The following is a 23,628-nucleotide window of genomic DNA, read 5'->3' on the forward strand; positions in this document are numbered from 1 at the left end:
ATACTAGAAATAATGTTAAGGATTCTAAGCGGCTAGACGAGGCAATATTCATCCACCGACTAAATAATAATAATAGTATGTTGCTTAGTATATGTAGATAAGGGTTCAAATACAAATTAACTCAATACACAAATTATAAAGCTTAATATTAGTCTTTATCAGTTTTGGATGTAATAACCCCAAAAATCACACAGCAATTAACATGCACCCTCCTATACATAATTCATGAGCGTCCCTCTATTTTTTATTTGAATTTTCCCATTAATCAATAAACTTTTTTGAAATTCGACTCCAATATATTTCTCTTCGATGTATCTCTCATCATCTCCCAACTATCAATTTTCATATCATATATACTATGTTTCGAAAAGGCGATTGCCCGGAGAATACGGTTTTTCGCGTCTGGATATCGGAATGGAATTTCAGTTATTCATCTTTGATTTTTCACTGCCTGAATTTCCCTAGGTCGCTTTATCAATTTGCTTCTCGTTTCGATCTCGAATCTTCATTTTTATTTCACATTCCATCCCCCTTCTTTTTCTTTTTCCATCTCTTTGTTTCATCAAAAACCCAAATCTGTCCCTCTCAATCATCAGTACTCGGGATCGGTGGTAAAAAATCGGCATGCAGTTTAGACAACAGTTAGTGTATTGCCGGTTATTGCTTTCGAAGTGCACATAAACAAGAATAGATGGATGGATTACACAAAAGGAAATTAAGTAAATTAAAAAAAATGTGCAAAGGCGGTTGTTATTCGGTTTCACTACAGATCGACCGGCTTCACTACATCAACCATCATCGAAAATCGGGGACTATTTAGGTAAAGCCCGTGTGAAGGAGGCCATGGGCTAAAGTATCATATTAATATCGTATCACACACTAATTATTTGATGTGCACTAAGCCGGGGGTCTTCACGGAAACAGCCTCTCTACTTTAAGGATAGGGGCATGGCTGCGTATATCGTATCACACACTAATTATTTTATGTGTACTAAGCCGGGGGTCTTCACGGAAACAGTCTCTCTACTTTAAGGGTAGAGGCATGGCTGCGTACATCTCACCCTCCTCAGACCCTGCTCTAAGCGGGACATGCCTGCCCTCCTCAGACCCTGCTCTAAGCGGGACATGCCTGCGTACATCTCACCCTCCTCAGACCCTTCACCCTCCTCAGACCCTGCTCTAAGCGGGATATAATGAGTATGTTTGGTTTGGTTTATATACTATGTTACGATGTGATTTAAATATTTTTAAATTAAATTTCTAGTTTTGCAAGAAGGTTCGTACCAAGTAAGCACCCTCTCTGTATATATCACATCTCAAAATTGAGATGTCCAGAATAACTTTTCTATTCTGGTTTGCAGCTAAGAACCAAGGATAAACAATATGCAAGTTATAGCCTTCACAAGATTAAAATGGCAGCATGCCTTTATTTATAAGGGTGATCACTGATCAATGCTTAAGCAACACATATTACAGAGTTCACACATACTTAATTCGTCCATCCAGCAAAACAGTTTCCATTGAATTCATGACAAACAAGAGAACCAACAGGTACAAGTCTCAAAGTTTCACAGCAAGCTTCAGAGCCTGAGCATGATGGTGGATGTGGTCATCAATGAAGCTGGCAATGAAAAAGAAAGAGTGATCGTAGCCAGCATGCATCCTTAACAGCAGAGGAACATTGGCCGATCTGCATGCCTCCTCAAACTTGTGTGGGAGTAACTGATTATGCAGAAAACTGTCATCTTCTCCCTGTAATGAAGAAGCATGTAATTCAAACTTGAAAATCATATTGTATGAAACTTGTATTCTCTCTGTTCCAACTTGACAAACCTGATCAATTAGAATGGTCGCTGACACATCTTTGTACTTTGAGATCAAGCAAGTAGCATCATATTCCTGAGAGAAAATTGTTCATAACATATAAGAGCCCAGCTTGGCATCAAGAGATCGAGGGAGGGAGGGAGGGGGGAGAGAGAGAGATGGAGGGGGGGGGGGGGGGGGGGGGGGGGGGGGGGAGGGGTAGGGGGGGAGAGAGTGAGAGAGAGAACCTCCCAATCAGTTTTATTATCACCCAGATAGTTTGTGAAAGCTTTCTGACCCCATGGGCAGTTAATTGGATTGACTATAGGTGCAAATGCAGAGACCGACTGAATTTATAAAAACCAGACGTTAGTAAAATACATTCAAACCCTCACAAAAAAAGATGCTAGTACATAAGTTGCCTTTTAAAGATAAACATATGGTTGTAATACAGAAATTTAATCTATTGCATGCTGAATAACAAATTACATCAGACCTTTTACTTTAAGTATTCAAACACTCTTAATATAACAGTTTACTACTGGGTATGTATATATCTGCACCTTATACTTGTCCAGGTTTTTCAGGTACACTGTCAGAGCACCATGCCCACCCATTGAATGACCAAATATAGATGCCCGTGCTGTATCAAGCTGCACAAAGTTTTCACTCAGAAGGCTCGGCAATTCCTTGGTAACATAATCATACATTCTCCAGTTCTTCCACTTCTCTTGTTTAGCATTTAGATAGAACCCAGCACCTGGTTCAAAGTGTCTGTGTCACATTTCTACCAACTCCAAATTTAACTGGTGGCAACAGAACTGAACATCTCATCGAACATAGTTCTGTTGAGTTGGCAAAAGAATATGGTGTTCTTTCCAATGCTCAAATTAACAATTCTACTTGATTATGTATTTTAGTTTCAAATTACCACATGAATCTTACTAAAATATTGTATTATTATTGGAATGTAATGATCAAAATGGAATATGCACCAAAAGTGTTGAGTATCCTGATTTCAGAGAGTGGAAAAATAGCATAAAACCAATTTAATAACATAAATTGTTAGACATGCATGCGCATAAATATAATACTTTGGTTGGTACAACACAAGTAGTATGTAATCTAATATATCTAGAACAACAAGGTCTGTGAAGACCCGACATCAACTTGATCTCAAGTGACAAGCACATATATATCCATACTGCAAATTTGTAATGTGCTCATAAATTCACGATATTTACCAATCAGATATGTGATATGTTTGCAAAAAATCTGACAATAATCTTGGATCCTCCATCATCAATTCTTTTAAAGAAATCACTTGGATTGTCTCAGTGGTAGCTACTGAGTAAGAAAATTTCTTTAATGAAGTGACAGAGGGTGCTGCATTCTGTTATTGAAACTATGCAAGCTATGACTCCAAAGTTTTTTGGAAATTAAAAAAAACTGGGAAACATGAAACTCAAAAAACCTTTAATATTGTGAAAGGAAGTCTTTGTAAAATTAATATTTAACATCTGCAACAATGGTAGACAGCTTAAAACATTTGATAATGACTTCACTCTTTTTTCTTTCAGTTGGAAGCTATTACACCTAAGAGTGGATCTGTCCACCATAATCCAAGGTATCATCCTCATCTTTCGGTTCAATGTTTTAGACACCACAAGGAAGTAGAACAGAGTTTTAAAGCTCGGAAAATTAAAACCAAGATTCCCGTCAAATTTGCAATGGACACAGGTTAACTGAACAATTGTTGGTTTCTAAACTCCATGAAAGTTTACTACCCAAATTATACAGGTTTTAGATACAACTGCATCACGTAATAACGTAAAAGCAATATCAGTACTGAATTGTCTAAGAGTAGATATTCTATTAGCTTCGTCTTACATACCTACACCAAAATCCCAGCTGTCTGCCTCTCCATCCACATTTAAGCCTCCTGTAATTAGTAAAGGACAGATTGTCATTGCAGCATACACAAAACAACTAACTGAAGTCATGTGAGATTAAGAATATAGAAAACCTCTTGTGAGTTAAATATTTCGAGATAATACGGGCGGGCATGCACTTACCTTTTTTAATTCTTTAAGCTTTTATCTAGGTTTAGAAGTCATAGTAAGATCACTTTAACATGATAAGTTGCAATAACACTTTGCAGAGTATTAAGACTTAGGGTGCGATGAATACATTATGATTATATAAAGCATAAATAATATAGTCTAATAGCCATGACATATATTACCCAGACACGTTATTCTACTTTAAGTGCCCGTCTTGACATTCGGCCAATAAGATACAAGAATAAATAAAAAAATATTACCAAGCCCAAATACTTGGACATATCAAGTGGGCCACTTTTGGACTTGTCCAGATAACATAGGCCATGATAATAAGCAAAGTTCTTGACAAAGAAACTGAAGCTGTTTGATATAAGTTATCAGTCTAAAGTAGTCTACTCTTTTCTTAAATATATATAATATATATAATAGGCAAAGTGGTAAATTCTAAATGCTGATTGTGGTGTTCAATATCTGAAATACAGTTTTAGTGTTATTATACACATAGTATCCAACATATTTTCTCTACAGATCTATGTCCGGTTTTATTTATTAAAAAAAGAGAGAATGAAGAATAGTCGGCTCACTTGGAGATGTATCTGGTGCAACCAAAGCAATGCCCTCACTGGCCGCAGTGCGCTGAGCACCAGACTTGATGATAAAGTTTTCATCAGTACACGTGAGACCAGAGAGCCAGTAAAGTACCTGATGATTGAAGATACAATATAAATAAAACAAAATAGGAAAAAAAATCCTACAGACCTTGTCAAAATACAAGTGGCCCAACTTCTAAAATTTTAAAAAATGGTGTATACAGCTTCTGGCCTACTGCGGCCAATACAGCAAGGTCGAGTTTAATATATCAATGTATTTAATGTGAAGAAGTGTTGAATCAAATGGCATAGCCAAACATGAAAGACAAATAGCTTGACCTGACCAAATATCTGGGGTGAGTTTTAACTGACAACATTTTTACCAACAAAATAGAGCAACTCACGTTTCACAACTTATCATCCTGATCTACTTACTACACGTGTTCCTTTGGAAAATATAAGAGTGCGACGCTGTTTGGATAAGTGGTACTATAGTAATATTGGTATTTTCGATAAATGAGTGGTCAGTATGTAGATCTGCTATGGGCTAGTCAAATTCAAGAACGAGCCAGCTACTTTCATCTATGCAACAGAATTAAGAGAGACCGTTCTTGAAGAAATGTGGATACCCGTTCAATCAGCAACACGACACTATCGGACTAGATTTGACTCAAGAATTTCAGCAATATTCTTCTATTACATACACTGCCAGTATATAGGTTGTCCTTGCACTATAGTAACACAACTACACTTGTCTACCACCTTCATTTTTGTATCAAGTCCCAAGATCTGACCAACAGAAATTTAGCACATAAAAGCCATGCTCACATCCCAGTTTGTAATTCATTTCCTTGAAATTGCTTGGGAAAAATAATTTAATTTAAGAAACAAAAAATCAACTCTCAGCAAAACTAATCAGCACAGTACAATATTTCAATTTTACTAAAACAATAAAAAGCAAAAAAGAAAAACCCTTTATATAAACCTAACCGATTAAAAACATTTATAATTATTTCAATAAACATGCTGGTCAAAATGGGTGTTAGATAAATGAATTGATATATGAAATGACGAAAAGGGTGAGTGAGACACAGATGCTTACAGGGAATTTCTGGGAAGATTTAGGAGTAGGAGGGAAGTAAATGTAAAAAGTCATGGAGCAGCCAAGAGTAGGACTGTAGTGTTTGTATCTCTTGTTGTATCCATCAAACATTTTTGTGCTGCTTATTTCTTTGGGTTTTGTGTCCTCCATTCTTTTTCTCTGTGGCTTGTTTTGTGAATCAGTGACTGAGTGAGTGAAGACAGCCAGATAAGTGTTCTTGATGGTTTTTTTTATCCTTTTTTATGCTAAGCAAATAATAATTGGATCGTATGGGCCCTTTCCTTGTTTAGATTCTCACAAGCCCATTTTAGCTCGAGCCTGCCTTGGGCAGTTGGGCTTTTTTGTGCAAGTCTTGTTTGCTATTTAGCTCTGTTCCAGAAATTGATAACATGATGATTAATCGAGCTAAATCGATTAAATATTTACCAGTCATTATTTTATAATTTTATTCATTAAATTTCATTCCCGTTTTTTATAACACTACATTTCATAAATTGTAAAAATAAAAATAAAATTTATTAGAAATTATAGGGTGAGGTTCAAATTAGAACTCATTTTAAGTTAAAACTTATAATTCATATAAAATCATTAGATTATTGTTAAATCAATGGTCATATCAAAAACCGCATTTAATATTAGTTATTTAATATCTGTTTTACTTGATTGTAGGTAATTAATGAGTGCATTAATTATATGTATTAACATTTAATATTACATCCTAATCAAATTACTTATTATCATCCTTTCAATATTCTGCAGTAGTACAAGCCTACAAGTTATACGGTTAAATTATATAATTTTAGAAAGTTTATATTAATCTTGGAATTAGATATTGTCATGTAATGAGGGTTCTAAGGTTTTAAGACTAATGTTGTGTTTGGTTGGAGTGAATGATTCCGGAAGGAATGGAATAAAAAATAAACTAAATTATGGGCAATTTTAACAGATTTCATTTTTTCCTCCATTCCATTCCTTGCATTCTATGCTAGACATCATATCTTCAATTTGAGATGGAATGCTTCATTCTCTCCTAACCCCAATTTCTTCTCAAATCTCATAATAGCAATTTTGCACCCCTTTAAATTTATTTCAAAACTTCCCTCCTATCTCTATTAGTTTCAAGAAATTTTACCCATTTCATTCCATTCCATTCCCTCCAACCAAACACAACATAAGAGGTGAGTTCTACATGGAACACAACTCAGAAACTATATATGTAGATATTACTAGTCTTGTTTGCTATTCAGAAATTATAAAATTGAAAATAAATATTATTAAATTTTATTTATGTAGAACAATAGAAGGGCAATATCGTAAATTGATAGAAGGGGTTTTGGAGGAGGCAGTGTTTATACGAAGAGAAAAGATTAGGGTACTGAAGAATAAAATAAGTAAAAATGGCGTCTTCTTCTCCGCGTTCAAATGATCTGAAAGAGGTTTTGAAACCCCTGTACAAGAGAGCTTCTGAGGCCGAGGTACTACTTATATCACACCCATCCATCTCAATTTATTTTTTTTGCTTCTTTTATATCTGACTATGGATGTGTGAGTGTGAGTTTTTTTTTTTTTTGGGTGTCTTTTTGTTGTTATATGGTCTAGATTGTTTTTGTGGGATCCGTTATAGCAATGCAGTGCAATTCCTGTTACTCCTTTTAATTTTGCACATCAACCATGAATATGATATTTTAAATTAAATTTTCGTTGTTTATACTCAATTACAGGTGTGTTATTGCCTTCTGAATAATTGAATTCTTGTGATTTACGGTGTCAAGTGGAAACACAGAGCTTGTAAATTTTGATGACTTGTTTTGAAGCGTTTTTTTACGTTTGTGTTATGTTGCTTTGAAGCATTTTTTTATATCTGTTTTATCGGATTATTAACACACCTTCCCCCCCCCCCCCCCCCCCCCCCCCCCCAAAAAAATAAAATAAAATAATAATAATAAATAAATTGTTATAATTGGCAGTTTGGCACCACATTTGACTTATTTCCATGGGATCAGTGATAAAGCTGGAGTGGGGATTAATGGTCTCCTTAAATGAGCTATAAGATCATCTCCAAGAGGCTCTCTATATGAGCTCTTGAGTCTTAAGTAAAGAAATAAAGATCCTTGGTTCAAATAGAGCTCGCCACATGGCTCTTAACTTATTTGTATTAATTAAAAATTCATTCCCTCCTACTCATCCACCACTCCTCTTTTTTACTTCATATATTAATTAAAATATAAAATAAAGGAGTACAAAGAGTATTGTTAGAGTTGACGGTCTTAAAAATGTACTTACGTTCTAGGAATCATATATTTTATATTATATTTCAGAGCCAACTATGAGACTCTTGAAGATGTTCTAGGAGCATCTCCAATAGGCTCTTCAAACAAGACTTTAAATTAAGATGTGAAAAATTAGAGTTTCAATAGGCTCCCGGTGGCTCTTTAAAAAATTTAAGAGCCCTCTCTGGGTGCTCTTAAGTTATAACTTATTATCATTGAATATAATATTCGCTTCCCTCCAATTCTATTGACCTCCCTGATTCTATCTACAATTTTCTCCTCAAATAATAACAAAAAATAAATAGAGTGGTGTTGGAGTTGTCACGTTATACAATGTATTAACTTGCTATGAGCCACATATTTTTTTTTTTTAAATAATGATTTAGGAGTCAGTCGGAGATGCTCAAAAGTTATTAGAGCATCGACTCTTCAAACAAGCTCAATTACAAATTAAAACGGTGTGAAACTAGTGCACCAATAGGCTCTTTAAAAAGTTAAGGCCTCTTCTCCCTTCTCTCTTTTAAAGAATATTTAGGTGCTTTTAACTTATCATTTATGAATATAATATTCATTTCCTTCAATTACATTCACTTTCCTCCGATTCCATCTCCAACTTCCACCTAAATAAGAAATAGATAAACAGAGAGGAAGTATCAAGAGTAGTGTTGGAGTTGTCATGATATTTAATGTATTAACTTGCTAGGAGTCATATATTGTATTATTTTTTTTAAGAATAATTTAAGAGTTTGTTGGAGATGCTCTTCTACCTCGGGTTCATATTAGTAGTTCACTTATGACTTTTATGGTTAAATTGACCAAACTTTGATTGGAAGCAAATTATTCTTTTATAATTTTTAAAAATTGAAAAATACACTATAAAAAAGATTGCATATACTTTTTATTGACATATTATTTTTAATATTTTGTAATTATATAGTAATGTTGACTCTAGTTAAAATTTAATAAATTTGTCTTGAAAAAAGTCAAAGTGGACCACTAATTTGAAACGGAGTTAAAGTTTCGCATGAGACTATTTTAAGAGGTTATATATATATGATAGTAGTAAATGTGATGAAAAGAGTGCAAATTGTGAATAGTAGAGAGATTATTAATTCGATAAAACTAACACGCCCCAAGTGTACATATGCAAGTCAGAGCCTCATGTTTTGTGCGTGTAGGATCATGTGATAAAGTTAACCCATGATTATCTTTCCGGTGCGCAATGGATATGAACAGGACACTTTTAACTTAAATATAGACTACTTGAATTACCAGTATTCTTCCAATTTTAAGTCTGTACTTTTTGTGGATTCTCGGGGGTATTTAAGTTCCTTGTAATTGACGTTATTCAAAAAGTGTTGTGTGGATTGTGATTAAGTATTGTCAGCAAACAGTTTGTAGAATCTTGTATTTTACAATTTTTATCTTTCAGTATGCTACCCAATCCTTAACGTTATTAAATGTTTTGAAAGGATCGCTTGGCAAGACTTGAAGCTGCTATTGCTAGTAAACAAGGTAGTCTCCTCAGCAATTTTATATTATGTTCTACTTGTTTTTCAAGGATTGTTTCATTTCATCTTATATGAATTTTATATATCTACGTTTTGGGTGCTGGTGATGCCTAGATTCTGGATATCAGGATTTGTTAAAAAAGTTTAATGAACTACAGTTGAAGTTAGAAGATGCCAGAACTTCGCAAGATTCTGAAAAAGAAAAGGTATGGTGCATTGTTTTTCAAGTCTATTATTGGTACAGTAAAGGTCTGCTTTGTTACTAATACCTTTTGTTCACCTTCAGGCTTTAAAGGAGGTGCAGCAACTTGCTTCAGAAAATGCTAGACTCCAATATCGCATACTACATCTTCTCCGGGCATTGGAGGAAGCAGAGTCCAAGACGACATCCAACTGAGGTATAAAAATGTATAATACAGTATATCATTTAGATATGTTACATGTGTAGATTCGGCTTCAGAGTCGAAATTTCTATGTCTGTCATTCATTTGGTTTCTCAGGTTGTGATTATGCTTTTCATTTTGTTTCGAGGCATAGAGCAACTAAAGGTTTGAAGCAACTATGTGATGTTGATACAGAGGCACTTGAAAAGACTAAAATTTGCCAGTTGTTATTTTCTAATGGCTCTTTTCTTATGAATCACTTGGAGCCTTCAGTAAATAGAAATTTATTAGATCGCATAGAGCAGTCAATACAATGATTTGAGCTGAAAGTTGCTGAGTAGCAAAATATTATAACAGTGCATTTATATAAGATACTGTATATTGATTCTGATTATTTGAGCTCAATACTTGAAGAATTCAAGATTTAGAATTTTAGCTTTCTGATTTTTTCATCTTTTAGTTCAGCGTTCTCACATGCCAGAAAGAAAAAAAAAAAGGAGTCACTCTGTTTAGCCCCCAGCTTCGGCCTAACTTGCCAATTAACCATAGTAATCGATCTAAGAAATTTTCAATGGACCCACGTCCCGGTGGTGGTCATGAGTATGATACAGATCTGCAGGCATGCCAGGCAAAACTTAAGCAAACTAAATAGTAAATACACTCGCTGCAAATTCACAATGACTTAACCATGAATATCAATAGCATGATGTGGACTCCAGCTTTGGGGAATACGTTAAATATCACCAAGAACACCATCCAATGATCCAAAAGATGAATATTATGCATCTATCACGCTACGAACACCCGAAGGATGAAAGATGAATATTATGACATCTATCGCGCTACGAACACCCGAAGGATGAAAGTTATTAATCAAGATTTATGAGCTATGAGACATATATAATTGAAATTTTAGATATATTTTTCTTTTTATATAAAAATTATCTAAATTGTAAATATATTTTTTTTAAAATACGGTGAAATCGTATATGCAACTTTAACTACAATCGTTGCAACATGAACGCAATTGTTTTTAACTAGTGATTTTGACCTTTTTTTTGAAATAATAAATTTGAAAATATGAGTGCTTTTGCAAAAAATTCTGTTTTTCAAGTGTTTTTAGTTTAATTTTAAAACAAATTAATAAAATTTAGAATATTCAATTAAGATTTTACATTATCATAACAATAATAGAGTAGTATTTTTTAATCAAGATTTTATATTATACTCAAAAAAATATATAATATTCAATTGAGATTATAAAATCCACTAATTCAATTGAAGGTTTCTTTTAGATTTCATAAAATGATGGATTTTGTGTAATTGTTTAGCATAATTTATATTATCAAAAATATTTCAACAATTTACAAGAAATTACAAATTGTGCTTAATAGACTTAAAATATTTTAGCTTTTAACTCTGCTAGACTTAAAAACAAAATCAAATACTAGTAATATATTATTATTAGTTTATTAAATCTCGATTAATATACAGGTGTATCTCACTCCTTTTAATTATTTATCATTTAAACTAAAAGTGGAGTACAATTGACAAGTATACGAATAGTTGTAATCATTATAGTGTTTGGATAATTTAATTTATAAATAATATAAATATTTGAATAATTTTAAATACAAAGTCACCGATGTTTGATAATTTGAACATATTATCATATTTTTAGCTTTTAAGAAACTGAAATTATTATAAGACAAGAAATTTTGTTAATATATAATTTTTTTTACAATGTTTTAAACATAACAAAATCGTATAAATAACTAAAATAGGGGAGGAATTTTTCAACGAGTCGAAATTCATATCACTTCATCTTCTTTTGACTGTCTCTTTCGACTTTTATTGATACGATCGGTCGATCTTTGATAGCACATTGTAAATTGATCTTTTCTAAATTTAAAATTTAAAATAATATTTAAATAATTTATACATACAATGGAGTATAAATTTATATATTGTTTCAATTATTTATATTATATATTTAAATTAAAAATTTATAAATAATTAAATGAAGCAGATAACATATAAAGGAGGAAATATCAAATTTTGACATATCCGCGCAACATCTCAACAGCATTGTCAAACGAGTGGGTATGACATTTATTACTCCCAAGAGTCTACTAAATTCTGATTTTAGATTTACCCTGGCGTGAGGTCCGCATTTAATAAGATTGCACAAGTGACGGATACGATACACCCTGTAAATTTAATTTACAATCCTCGCATTAATTTCTGTATCAAAAAAAAAAAGTAAAAAAAAAATCCTCGCATTAATTTCACACGCACATAAGAAAAAAAGAAGGTAAAACCGAACTAAAAAAACATCGGTCTATTATTTTCATTATTACACACAAATATTAAAACAACAATCACACTATTGTTGCTGGCCTGCCATTAGAGCTCTGGTCAGAGCTGAGATTAGATTTCACAATCTCTCGACATGGCAGTTAAACAACAAGCCCTCTTCATCTCATCCCTCATAATCCTATGGTACTCATCCAACATTGGTGTTCTTCTCCTCAACAAATTCCTGCTCTCAAACTATGGATTTAGGTTCCCAATCTTCCTCACAATGTGTCATATGACTGCTTGTGCTGTCCTAAGCTACGTGTCTATAATCTTCCTTAAAGTTGTCCCCTTCCAGGAGATTAAATCGAGGTCTCAGTTGTTGAGGATCTCGAGTTTGAGTGTTGTGTTTTGTGCTTCTGTTGTCGGTGGGAATATTTCGCTCAGGTATCTGCCGGTTTCTTTCAATCAGGCTGTCGGCGCTACGACGCCGTTTTTCACGGCGATGTTTGCGTATTTTATGACTCTGAAAAGAGAAGCTTGGGTTACTTATGCTGCTCTTGTGCCTGTTGTTGCTGGTGTTGTTATTGCTAGTGGGGTATGTTGTTTATTCACCGCATTGTGTGCATTTTGTTAATTGGATCTCTGTTGATTGTTTATTTGTTAATGCGAAGAAATGTGAATCTTTGTTGGGTTTTGATTAGATTTTAGTACTGAGTTGGTTTGTCTATGTGAATTTTGTATGTGGACTATGAATTGTTAGTTTGGTAGTGATGTTTTATAATGTGTCTATCTTTGAACAAGATCTAGTAGTTTGTAGATTAGTGTTGTGCTGCCGTACTGGTACAAAGAATCGGATTAGATAGACTTGCAGTGTTCTTCCATGTTTCCGATATATTTTAGGGTGTACTTAATTGTAAATCACTCAATTTTTTAGCCATGCATTCGCAGTTGTTTCCATTCTAAAAGTTTATGAATTTTCGGTCTTGAGTGAAGTTAATTCCTAATGTCTCTTCAAGTAGACTTAGATTTCTGCACACTTGTGCATATGCTAGCTCTGGAATAGTAAGTGATTCACATCTGCAGTAGGTTGCCCAAATTGGGATGCACCTATATTGTAGTTGATATAGTCGGGTATTAATTGCTGTTGGAGAGTGATAAGTGTAGTGAAATTAATGGAGTTTGATCATTATAATCAGCAAGCATGAATGGCCTACTAAATGGACGGCTTTTGGAATCAATTTTCTAATCCATGTTGGACCGTGATTTCATACCCTTCTATATGTAATTTGTTACTTGCCATATAAAAATCATTGTGAAGTAATAGACTTCTGTGTAAGTGAGATGTTATTATTGGTCGCAGGGAGAGCCAAGCTTCCACTTGTATGGATTTATTATGTGCATTAGTGCAACCGCAGCAAGGGCTTTCAAGTCTGTGCTTCAGGGTATCCTGCTTTCTTCAGAGGGGTACATTTTTTTGCTCTTCTACTTATAGGGTTGCTTTTTGCTGATCTTACAGTGAATGCATTTATGTTTTTGATCTGCAATAGTTATTGAATTGAAAATATGGAACTATGGATATTTTTTTCCTTTTTAATTGTCCATCCGTTCAATTATTATCAAATATGAATATTTGGTTTTAAGTGAATAAATTACCTAAACGACACACATGGTCTCGTAGTGGTCCCAGGTTCCCGTGTAAAAGAAATTGTTGCAGTTTTCAGTTCTTTAATACTGCTAGTATGCATTTGGATAAGTGCTAATCAATGTTAACTATGATTTGGCCTTCGAATTTTTTCACCTTAAATGCTTTCTCATTATGTGCAGATTTCCTTTATTCCCCCCTAGGCGACAAATTTGTTTCTGTAATGTATCAGATATTGTAAGCAATAAGTAAACAATAAGCATATTAACAAAGTATTGTGAAGAATAAAGAAGAATGTGATGAAAAGTCAATATCAAATATTCAGATCGTTCTGTGGTGTTGGATTCTAATTTTATCTCATCCTTTCTTCTTCTTCTTCTGGATTTCTTGTGTCCTTTTTCAAGTTTCATTCTGTTGTCCCAATTGTAGATTCCATGTAATGTTTTCAGTTGCATCTAACATAGCAATAACACAGTTATGATTAACTTCTGAAATCTTCTGAAATTCTTCTAATCAAAATTTCAGGGAAAAGTTGAACTCTATGAACTTGCTGCTTTATATGTCCCCAATTGCTGTTCTAGTTTTGTTGCCCGCAACGCTTATGATGGAGCCCGATGTATTAGATGTCACTCTTTCCCTTGGTGTAAAACACAAGTTTATGTGGCTACTTCTTCTTGCTAATTCAGTAATGGCTTACGCAGCCAACTTAACAAACTTTTTGGTGACAAAGCATACAAGTGCACTAACACTCCAGGTATGATCTATGTGCATGTTTTAATAAGCCATTACATGTAGTCAAAATTTCAGACATTCACATAATGCATCCAGTATAAAGTTCATGTGTCTTAAGAATAACATGTCTGATTTAGAGCTCAGTTGCTAACTTTTTTTCTGCCTTTTATATTATTCAATCCACCTGTGAAAGTATCTTGACCTTGTTAAAAATGTGAAGTTGATCCCTAAAGTACTATTTTGAGGTTCCACCCCAACTTGTTTCACTTAAGAATGCAGATATTTATGTGCCTTTTTTTGAGTTTTTCCTGCAGGCTCATTTCGTACTAAAAAGTAGAATTTGGGCTCCTAAACTTCTAGTAATCTATAGTAATTAGCAACTATTTTTTGGTCACTGGAACTACACCAGAGCAATTGGTCATTACTGTTTTAGCTTAGACCCCATTTATGTTTGGATCAGGACTTCTTAGCTGCCTTGCTAAAATTGATAATTTATATAAAACAATGTACCCGAGTATCTTTGTCTAAACTCTCATTTTGGTGATTTTATAAATACCTTTTCATTGACTGGAGCAAGAACATGTGACATCTTTACATGGTAGGGAAATTGATTTCTAGTATACAGTAATCAGTTAGAGGAATCAATGCTACTTCAGAAATTCCAAAAAGAAGGATGAATCTTTTGATATATCTTATATTAGACTTTGGATTCGTCTAATTAGGTGAAGCAAAAGATGTATGCTTGTATAACTAAATGCATATTGCAATTGTGATTTCAGGTATTAGGCAATGCAAAAGGTGCTGTAGCCGTTGTTATTTCCATACTTCTGTTCCGAAACCCTGTTACCTTTATTGGTATTGCTGGATATACAATGACCGTAATGGGAGTTGCTGCTTATGGAGAAACTAAACGCCGGTACAAATGATCTTCATGGATGCAGTTCATTTCAGATGTATAAGTAGTTCTAGAAAAACATTAAAGGGAAGTAGTTCAGTCCCATACATATAGATTGTTGTGCAATCAGTTGAGTTTCTTGATACCATTTCTGTGTGAGATCGATTAGTTTTGTTGTCATCATTTAATTATAGAAATTTGTATCTGGCTGTAACTCTTCAGTATATAGGAGTTAAGTTCTGTTCAGTGTATCTTCTCTGTTATACAGGCTTTGAAGAGCATAAATTTCTTTATTAAAATATTTTGGCAATAAGGGCAAGTCCAATGGAGGTGCTAGAAGTGATGTTATATCACATATGACAACACCCATAAAAAAATGCACACTTCAATGGGATTCTAAACTTGGTATCAAAATAGCAAAATGCTTGGTGCTAAACTTAGAATTAGGTATAGATGTTGCTATAATTACCGCATATAGGAAAAATGAGAGAGATAGCAAGTTTGATAGTTTTTGTTTCATTTCAATTACAAGGTGGTTGAAAAGTTAAGTTAAATATAGATTATCTGGTGCTATGTTAAATTTGTCCATTGGAGTAGACGTTTTATTTCAACATCACAACTTTAACTTTTCTATGTTACTTATAATATAACAATAATTATACGTATTTTAGCACTCCCATTGACCATGCTCTATAGATCAATCACGGGAATACAAGTTCACCTGTTGTTGCCTAGGGTAGAGTTCTTGGCTACTGACAAACAGGTAGGCATAACATAACACATTTAAATTATATTAGTTTTGGAACAAGTTGGCAGAAGGATCCCAATCTGTGAAACTTCTAATTATGAGGAACAAAAAAAAGGAAAGAACAAGTAGAAATTGGAACCCCAAAGCATGTTTGTACTTCTCGGGTTGTGTCTGATATTGTTGAATCTAGGTTGTGGATGCAGGCATTATATTTGTAGTAACGTTTGTCTATCTTCGTATATGAGCAATAAAATTATCCATCTCACCTCCTGTTACTGACCTCTTGACGGCCATACTCAACTCTGCTGTTCTCTTCCTTATCGCTTCACCTTCATTCGATGCCATCAACTCTCTGACAGCATTCTCAATCGTCAATGATTCCACCAACTCCTCCCCTCGCGACCAGTCCCTTACCACAACTGCGATCTTAAGAACCTTAGTCAGTAACAAGGCATTATGGGGTTGGTCCGAGTGCATAGGCCATGCTGCTATTGGCACTCCCATTGTAATACTTTCCAAGCATGAATTCCATCCGCAATGACTCATAAATCCTCCTGTCGACGAGTGTGCCAGAATCTCCAGCTGAGGTGCCCAATCTCTCACTACCATCCCCTGCCCGCTAACTTGTATTCTGTCCTGGAATCCTTTTGGCAATTCACATTCTCTCACAGCTCCCGTGAATATATCTCCTTTATCCGCGTCTCTCAACACCCAAATGAATTTTTGTCCACTGGTCTCCAACCCAACTGCAAGACGCTCAATCTGCTCATCTGTCAAACTAGTCGTCGTGCCAAAAGAAACAAATATGACAGAATTTGGAACTTGCTTATCTAGCCACTTCAAGCATCTATGGCGTCTATCGGATGAATTATTGCTGATCTCCATAGGGTTAAAAGGGCCGAGCGCCCATTGTTTAGCGTTGACCTTGGCTAGCACATCAAGAAAAGGACCTTCAATTGGTCTACAAGTATTGAAAATTACACCTGAGCTGTACTTATTATGCTCCTCCTGCATTTTAATGAAATCCATGACTTGTGGAATGACGGTAGCTGATCTGGACGGAAGCTGTTCCATAATCTGATCATCGATCTCGACAGGCTTTCCAGTGATGTCCCAGACAGTGGAGGATACACGGAAAGCTGAGACACACTGGAAAGAGTAGGCTTCCCCGTTTGGTATTGAAACCACATCCTGAATGACCGAAGAAAACAGGAAATCGTATATCACAACAAGCCTTTTAGTGGTGGGAGAGAGAGCGGATAGTAGTTCACCCACGGGTGCTCTAAGGTGCAAGGCAGCGTAGAAAGAAGGTAGAAGGTGAGCAGGGAATTTGGCTGCAGAGTGTGGGTTGGGAGGAGGAGAGACGAAAGAAGGTGTTGAGAAGTCATGAAAGGTGATCATCTTGTTGGGAGCTGACAGAGGATCCCATCCCTGGACTCGGAGCTTGGCCTGGCGGCTGTGGATCGCGGTGCTAACGTAGTGAACTGGAATATTGTAGGAAGAAATGATTCGGCTGAGGTGGAGGAGCTGGTTCAGATGGCCTTGTGCAGGAAAAGGAACTATCACCACTATTACTTCACTCTCTTCTGCTTGTCTCTCGTTCTCATGATCCTTGCAGCTCATTTTGGAAATTTTGATCTGCTTGAAATCAGGTTACATTAATCGCTTGGAAGGACAAGTGTGGCACTAAATAAACATTACTAGACTTTTAAGGGATCATTTCATTGGCGTTCTATGGTTTAGGAAGTAGGAATTACTTAAAGCTCATCGTAAGATGATAAAAACCAACCCATCTAAAATTTTAAAGGGTTAAAGAAATGTATCAAAATGGACCTTACACTATATTTTAATATTCCCCTCACTCGAAATCCCATTTTTTGAGTTGAGGAGTGGATCACACGTGTATATTTTTGGAGCAATTAATGCCCTTCGTGTTCATATTATTATAAGAACTTTGAGATCTATGCCGAATCAGGAATCTAATATAATATTGAGAATTTAACTATCTAAAATTTTAAGGTGTTAGAAAGCACAAATTGATCTTATATTATATTTGAAGACAAGAAACATGCACATTCTTTATATATATAGTAGTATTTGTTTGCTGACATCCATGTGCTTCTTAGTGGAAACCAAGTGTAATAAATCTGTATTCATATGGATGTCCAGTTCCTACGGCTCAAAATACTCACCTAGATATCCTCCTGATTGTATAATGGGTAAAACCAAATTCAAAATTATCATTGGTCCATTCGTACGTCATTTTCTAATGTTTTTAATGTGTGTTTCATTGTCCCTGTACGAAATTTAGAATCCTTGACAACATTATTCACGGTTTATTCCTTTGTGTTAGTATGAAATTTTTTGAATCGTTTTAAAGATTTTTTTCATGGGCGTTTAATTTGTATTCTGTGCATAGAGGTAAAATCAGCTTTTGGCTACAAGTGCAGGAGTCAGGACATAAATTGTGGTGAGTAACAAGGAAACAAGGGTCATACACTTCAGGAGATCAAGAACAGAACTGAAGTTTAAGGTCTAAAACTAAAATACAAGTCCAACAATCCATATCAATATACCATTATGCATCACCTTCCCAAATTACTTGTTCTGCATTGTATTTCATATATAGCTTATACGAAAACTAAATCAATAATTAGAGTTTGGAACACAGAAATTGAAAGGAGAAAGTTTAACAATCACGCGCGTGTATGGTTACTTCGATCCACTTAGCAAAAACAAATTTAAACTCGATCTGCAAATGCCACAGGATTCTTGAGTATCTTCACGAAGGAAGAGTGGAAGAGGAGCTGTCGATCAGAGAAGAGCTGGCGTAGTGAGTGGACACTGGAGCTGGTGGTTGAATATTCTCATCATTCAATCCACATCAACTTGAGTAACATCACTTAATTGTTATCTCATGCCAATGTGTAAGTATACAGGATAACTTGCTTCTAGTGAAATCCTCATAGGTTTCTACAGGCTCTTTCAAAATAATCGTATATAATCACATGTTATATAATACAATAAGCTATGAACTTCTTGTGTGAAGTGAAACATCTTATATGATACAAAACAAGCATTGAAGCAGTTTCATGATAATTGTTTTGAAATGAAATAAGATAAACAAATTCGATACAATGTCAGTAAGCAAAATACTTCTAAAGTGCTTAAGAGTTTCTGATTAGACAGAAGACGATATACCAAGACATCCAAAAAACTTTCAAACATAGAAGAAAACCACTAAAGTTAAGGATTAGAGAGTAGATCATCTCCAATGCAACCAACAAGAAGGTTAGTACTCTTAGTTCCAAAGGCTTTCTCAATTTCTGACAACTTCTCCATGCGAAGAGTCTGCTTATCATGCAATTTAACTTTGGCATCATCCACACAAGCCAGCAAATCTAGTAATTTAACTTTGGCATCATCAGCACGAGCCTGCAGCTCTTGTAGATTAGTTTTAGTATCATCAATATGACAGTCAATTGAGTGAAGCTCATTAATCAGGGGTTTTGAAAACCGAAGATGTTCTATATAGTTCAGGCGGTCCACGACCCAACTTACGTTGAAACCCTGATTTTGCAAGTAGGAAAATACTTCCCTGTACCCCCCAATTATTTCCAAATCAACATTAGCCATAGTGATTTTGAAAAAGTCATTCAGTGAGGTGCACAACATATTCAGATTCATTGTACATAACTTCCTGTTTTTTGTGGTGAAGTGCTCAAAGGTTTCTGGATACTTATGCATAATTCGATCAAGCAGGCATACAAACTCGGAATCAACCTCGTGGCTCCGCCATAACCCAGAATCTTTTTTTCCTCTTGAAGAGCTTGCCTGATCTTTGTCTGTCCCTTCCACTGAAGCATCAATATGTCTAACTCTGTCAACATCTACCATGAAATCTTCCACACCGTTATTCTGTCAGATGCAAATAATCAGTTCACACTAGGCAAGATCAGTTCAAGAGAAACAACAAATATAATTATCTTGGTATCTAGCTTTTGATTGGATCAAACAGTTTAGCAAGTTGACATGAGTTAATAGTTGCTTTGTCGAAGATATTGGTTTAATATATAAGAAAAGGTAACATAGCCTAAAAACTCTTATTCCTCTGCCCCCAGTATAAGCTAGCACATATAAAATATGTACTTATGCATAATGCGATCAAGCAGGCATTCAAACTCGTATTTAACCTCGTAGCTCCGCCATAACCCAGAATCTCTTTTCCCTCTTAAAGAGCTTGCCTGATCTTTGTCTGCCCCTTCCACTGAAGCATTATTATGTCTGAACCTGTCAGCATCTATCATGCAATCTTCCACACCATTATTCTGTCAGGTGGAGATAATCAGTTCACAACAGACTACATCAATTCATGAGATTTGAAATGTAATTTAGATCTAGAAACAAAATATGTAATTATATTGGAATCTAGCTTTTAATCTGCATAATACTCCCTCTGTCCCTAAATACTTTTCCTACTTTCCTTTTAAGGTAATTCAAAAAACTTTTCTCATTTCTATTTTGGGCCACTGTACAATAATTTTATAAACATATTCCTTTACAATTTTGTACACATGTGAGAAAAACAAAACCAGGATGCTATTATCCAACACACCTCATTAATCTCCCGATCCTTTGCATATGTAGTATTGGTTTCTGATTGGTCATTCAAAAGTACTCTTGTAATCTGATTGGTTGACACCAATAGTGGTGGATCATGAATTTAGTTTAACTGTGCAAGCAGCTCTCTAATTAATGTAAAGACATGCAAGTCAAAACTAGTTACTCAGTAATCATGTTAATCTTAAAACCTGTGCAATTCACCTAATGAGAAAAGAAAAAAGATTCAAAGGGAGTACTGTTTAGCCAGTTGGCATGAGTTTAAGAGCTACTTTGTCGGAAGAGATAGGTTTAATATTTAAAAATGATAACAGAGGCTATAAATTTCCCGCAGTATAACCTAGCACATATGATATGTAACCCCCCCCCCCCCCCCCCAAGTAAGTTTAAAATTATTTTCAGTATCACTCTAAAATTTACAAAGTTTAGTTCTGCGTAAGCACATGTTCGTGCACGCACATTTGGAATATGTATTCACCAATATACCCAAAAATTTTGTTTTTAATTTCCATCAAGTTCACACACTGAACAAGATTTGGATTATGTTAGATCTAGCATTTAAATTTGCTTAATAAGATCTATATCTTTTATTTTTGCATCTTTGCCAATTGGCAATTTAGACCCTAATAATTTCACAACATATCACACTTTTCTAATCTTTTCCAAGAAAAGAGGGTCACTAAAAGCAGATTAATACAACAGCTAAGATACCAACTGTGCAAACAATTATTCACCAAAATTAACATAATATATACTAATGAGTAATGAATCTTTAAATGCCACGTATCTTCAAGTGTACAAAGATATATACCTATATCGAGTTCCACAAAATGAGGCCAATTTTTTTTTAAGGGCAACGAAAAGTTATTAGCAATCGAATATTAATAACATTCAGTTTGTCTACATTTAGAAGTCAAATGAAAATTCTATATTTCAACAAATGGCTTTAACTTTTAAAAGTGGTAATGATCCTCACGTATTTGGACGTATCTACACATGACAAGGGAAAAAAAAACTTACATTCATATCAATAGATAGCTAAAACATGACAAGGGAAGATAAATGCCAACGAAACATGAAAATGCAAGTGGGGGATGTTATTGACAAATAAGGGCTCATAAAATAACTGTTATTGTTATAAATTGTCGGGATACACTAACCATTAAGATACTCCTACATCCGGAATGCATGATGGGGTCCTGGGCACCCACAGGCCCCCACCTTCCTTCCGTCCCTGACTGGGGCAATTTGGTGACAAAGGTAGCATTAGGAGAGCCACCAAGTAAATAGCTTCTAAGAGCACAAGATATAGTTGATTCTTCGAAACCCCTTGGTAACTTCACATGTTTCAACTTAAAGAATGGAGAAGGTAAACCGACAAGAAGGCTGGAAATCTCATTGAGTACCTACAACAACAACAAACACGAAAAAAAGAAAGAAAATTGAGTAAAATATTATAATTCTCAAAATATACGTAAAAATTGGGGTTTTAAAGATCAGGGATGAATTACTGTAAATCAAAATTGTTAGATATATAATAGCCATGGCCAGAAATTAATTTACCCAAGGCCTCATGTTACAAAACTAAAGTATCATTACTATTTTCAATCAGACAAGAAAATATAAGTATTGCTAATATAATAATCAGAAAATATAAAAAATTAAAAAGTTACCTCAATGCTCTTCAAGTCAAAAGTGAGATTCTTGGCATAATTAAGTCCTGGAAGCAAATTTATTAGACGCCGATAGTTTTGTTTCTTACGTTCCAAGTCAATGTTATCAAGCCAACTCTCAAACCATTCCCGTAACCTTATATTTACATTCTCCAGCTCAGGAACGCCAATTGTGGCTGTAAAGATCCCAAAAGAAGTGAAGTTGCAGAGTTTTGCTGCCGAAACCACAATATTACTACAACCATAACTATGGTGGCGGAAGCTGGTTCTGATACTCAGGTTTAACAATTGAGGAGGACAAGATATGAAATGGACTTTGGCCGAACTTAGACATAATGTAAGATTTTGTAGACAGACAAGTGCAGATAAAATGTCATTAATATTATGGGGAATATCTTCACCCTCTAATTGTAGACTTAATAAATTTGAGAACTCCTTCCAACTTTTTTCCGGTAATGTAGTATGAGACAGACAAAGAGTTGTTAAAGCTGGCAATCTGAAAGAAAAAGATGATTTTGATAGAAGCCAATCATCAAGACGCAGAGTGGTTAGGGCAGGCAAGCATCTGAACCATGACTTTGAGATCATGGTAACTTTATACTCACGACTAAGACACTTGAGGTGGAGAGTTGTTAAAGAAGGTAAAGACCAATGCCAGTAATTTGAAGAATTCAATTCTTCCAACCTCACTTTTAATGTAAGTTCCCTTATCGAGTTTGAGCTGAAGGCGGATAACTTAAATAGTTTATCATCATATGATAATTCAAGAGTTAAAGATCGCACATTGTGCGAAATCGCATACTTAACATACTTGTCAACTAAAGCCTTGGTAAACCCTTTGTTCTTAACACACAAATTCAAGTCAGAGATTTTGGATTGATGGTTTCGATTCGACAAGAAATGGCGCATGAACTTGCATACATTTCTAGAAGCAACAGCTTCATACCCACAAAAACTGAGAAAAGGGAGAGTAGTCCAAATAAGTTCCCATCGTCTGGAGAGAACGCTGGTCTGAACAGCTTCTTTGGCATCTACAAATGAGAGGATTTTGTGAATCAGTTCATCTGGTAATCTGCTGATCCTGTCCTCATCTCCAAATTCTTGTGGTAATGATCTTGCTTTCTTCTGTGCTTGACCACCCATGCGTGATGCTTCAACTTCCACCCTTACACTTTACCAAACAACTCTCTCGCCTCTTTGTTTCCCTTTTATCTGTGTCTACTGTCTAGGTAGTAGGTACTCGTCCTGGGAATATGAATTCGTTTGGTTTTTTACGCTGATCATATATTTAATAT

At 34.9% G+C, this 23,628-nt stretch overlaps 5 protein-coding genes across 7 annotated transcripts; 2 read left to right on the forward strand and 3 right to left on the reverse strand.

Annotated features, from left to right (window-relative positions):
- Window positions 1-1,398: 1,398 nt before the first annotated feature.
- On the reverse strand, window positions 1,399-5,777 carry LOC108215707 (S-formylglutathione hydrolase). The gene is made up of 7 exons (XM_017388258.2): window positions 5,559-5,777; window positions 4,451-4,568; window positions 3,698-3,745; window positions 2,367-2,563; window positions 2,052-2,150; window positions 1,834-1,899; window positions 1,399-1,752 (listed from the first exon to the last, which is right to left on the reverse strand). Exons 1-7 carry the CDS (start codon window positions 5,706-5,708, stop codon window positions 1,561-1,563), a joined length of 870 nt encoding a protein of 289 aa, XP_017243747.1. The 5' UTR covers window positions 5,709-5,777; the 3' UTR covers window positions 1,399-1,560.
- A 1,098-nt stretch (window positions 5,778-6,875) lies between these two features.
- LOC108216891 (uncharacterized) lies at window positions 6,876-10,157 on the forward strand. Of its 3 annotated transcripts, none has more exons than XM_017389750.2 (5): window positions 6,876-7,033; window positions 9,301-9,343; window positions 9,454-9,545; window positions 9,626-9,737; window positions 9,840-10,157. In XM_017389750.2, exons 1-4 carry the CDS (start codon window positions 6,956-6,958, stop codon window positions 9,734-9,736), a joined length of 324 nt encoding a protein of 107 aa, XP_017245239.1. In that variant the 5' UTR covers window positions 6,876-6,955; the 3' UTR covers window position 9,737; window positions 9,840-10,157. The 3 variants fall into 3 exon arrangements, with proteins under 3 accessions (XP_017245239.1, XP_017245238.1, XP_017245237.1); XM_017389749.2 differs by having other exon boundaries at window positions 9,871-10,157; XM_017389748.2 differs by having other exon boundaries at window positions 9,877-10,157.
- Window positions 10,158-12,064: 1,907 nt separating this feature from the next.
- On the forward strand, window positions 12,065-15,543 carry LOC108216303 (UDP-URONIC ACID TRANSPORTER 1). Its single transcript, XM_017389030.2, has 4 exons — window positions 12,065-12,618; window positions 13,384-13,487; window positions 14,191-14,419; window positions 15,177-15,543. The coding sequence occupies exons 1-4, from the start codon at window positions 12,175-12,177 to the stop codon at window positions 15,321-15,323; spliced, it is 924 nt and encodes a 307-aa protein (XP_017244519.1). The 5' UTR covers window positions 12,065-12,174; the 3' UTR covers window positions 15,324-15,543.
- Window positions 15,544-16,042: 499 nt separating this feature from the next.
- Window positions 16,043-17,790, reverse strand: LOC108216861 (zeatin O-glucosyltransferase). Its single transcript, XM_017389716.2, has one exon. It carries the CDS (start codon window positions 17,661-17,663, stop codon window positions 16,269-16,271), a length of 1,395 nt encoding a protein of 464 aa, XP_017245205.1. The 5' UTR covers window positions 17,664-17,790; the 3' UTR covers window positions 16,043-16,268.
- Window positions 17,791-18,770: 980 nt separating this feature from the next.
- On the reverse strand, window positions 18,771-23,550 carry LOC108216860 (uncharacterized). Its single transcript, XM_017389715.2, has 4 exons — window positions 22,334-23,550; window positions 21,821-22,066; window positions 20,234-20,368; window positions 18,771-19,958 (listed from the first exon to the last, which is right to left on the reverse strand). Exons 1-4 carry the CDS (start codon window positions 23,474-23,476, stop codon window positions 19,287-19,289), a joined length of 2,196 nt encoding a protein of 731 aa, XP_017245204.2. The 5' UTR covers window positions 23,477-23,550; the 3' UTR covers window positions 18,771-19,286.
- Between the last annotated feature and the right edge of the window lie 78 nt (window positions 23,551-23,628).

Source organism: Daucus carota, chromosome 4 (assembly GCF_001625215.2).
Source record: "Daucus carota subsp. sativus chromosome 4, DH1 v3.0, whole genome shotgun sequence".
Classification (NCBI taxonomy): Eukaryota; Viridiplantae; Streptophyta; class Magnoliopsida; order Apiales; family Apiaceae; genus Daucus; species Daucus carota.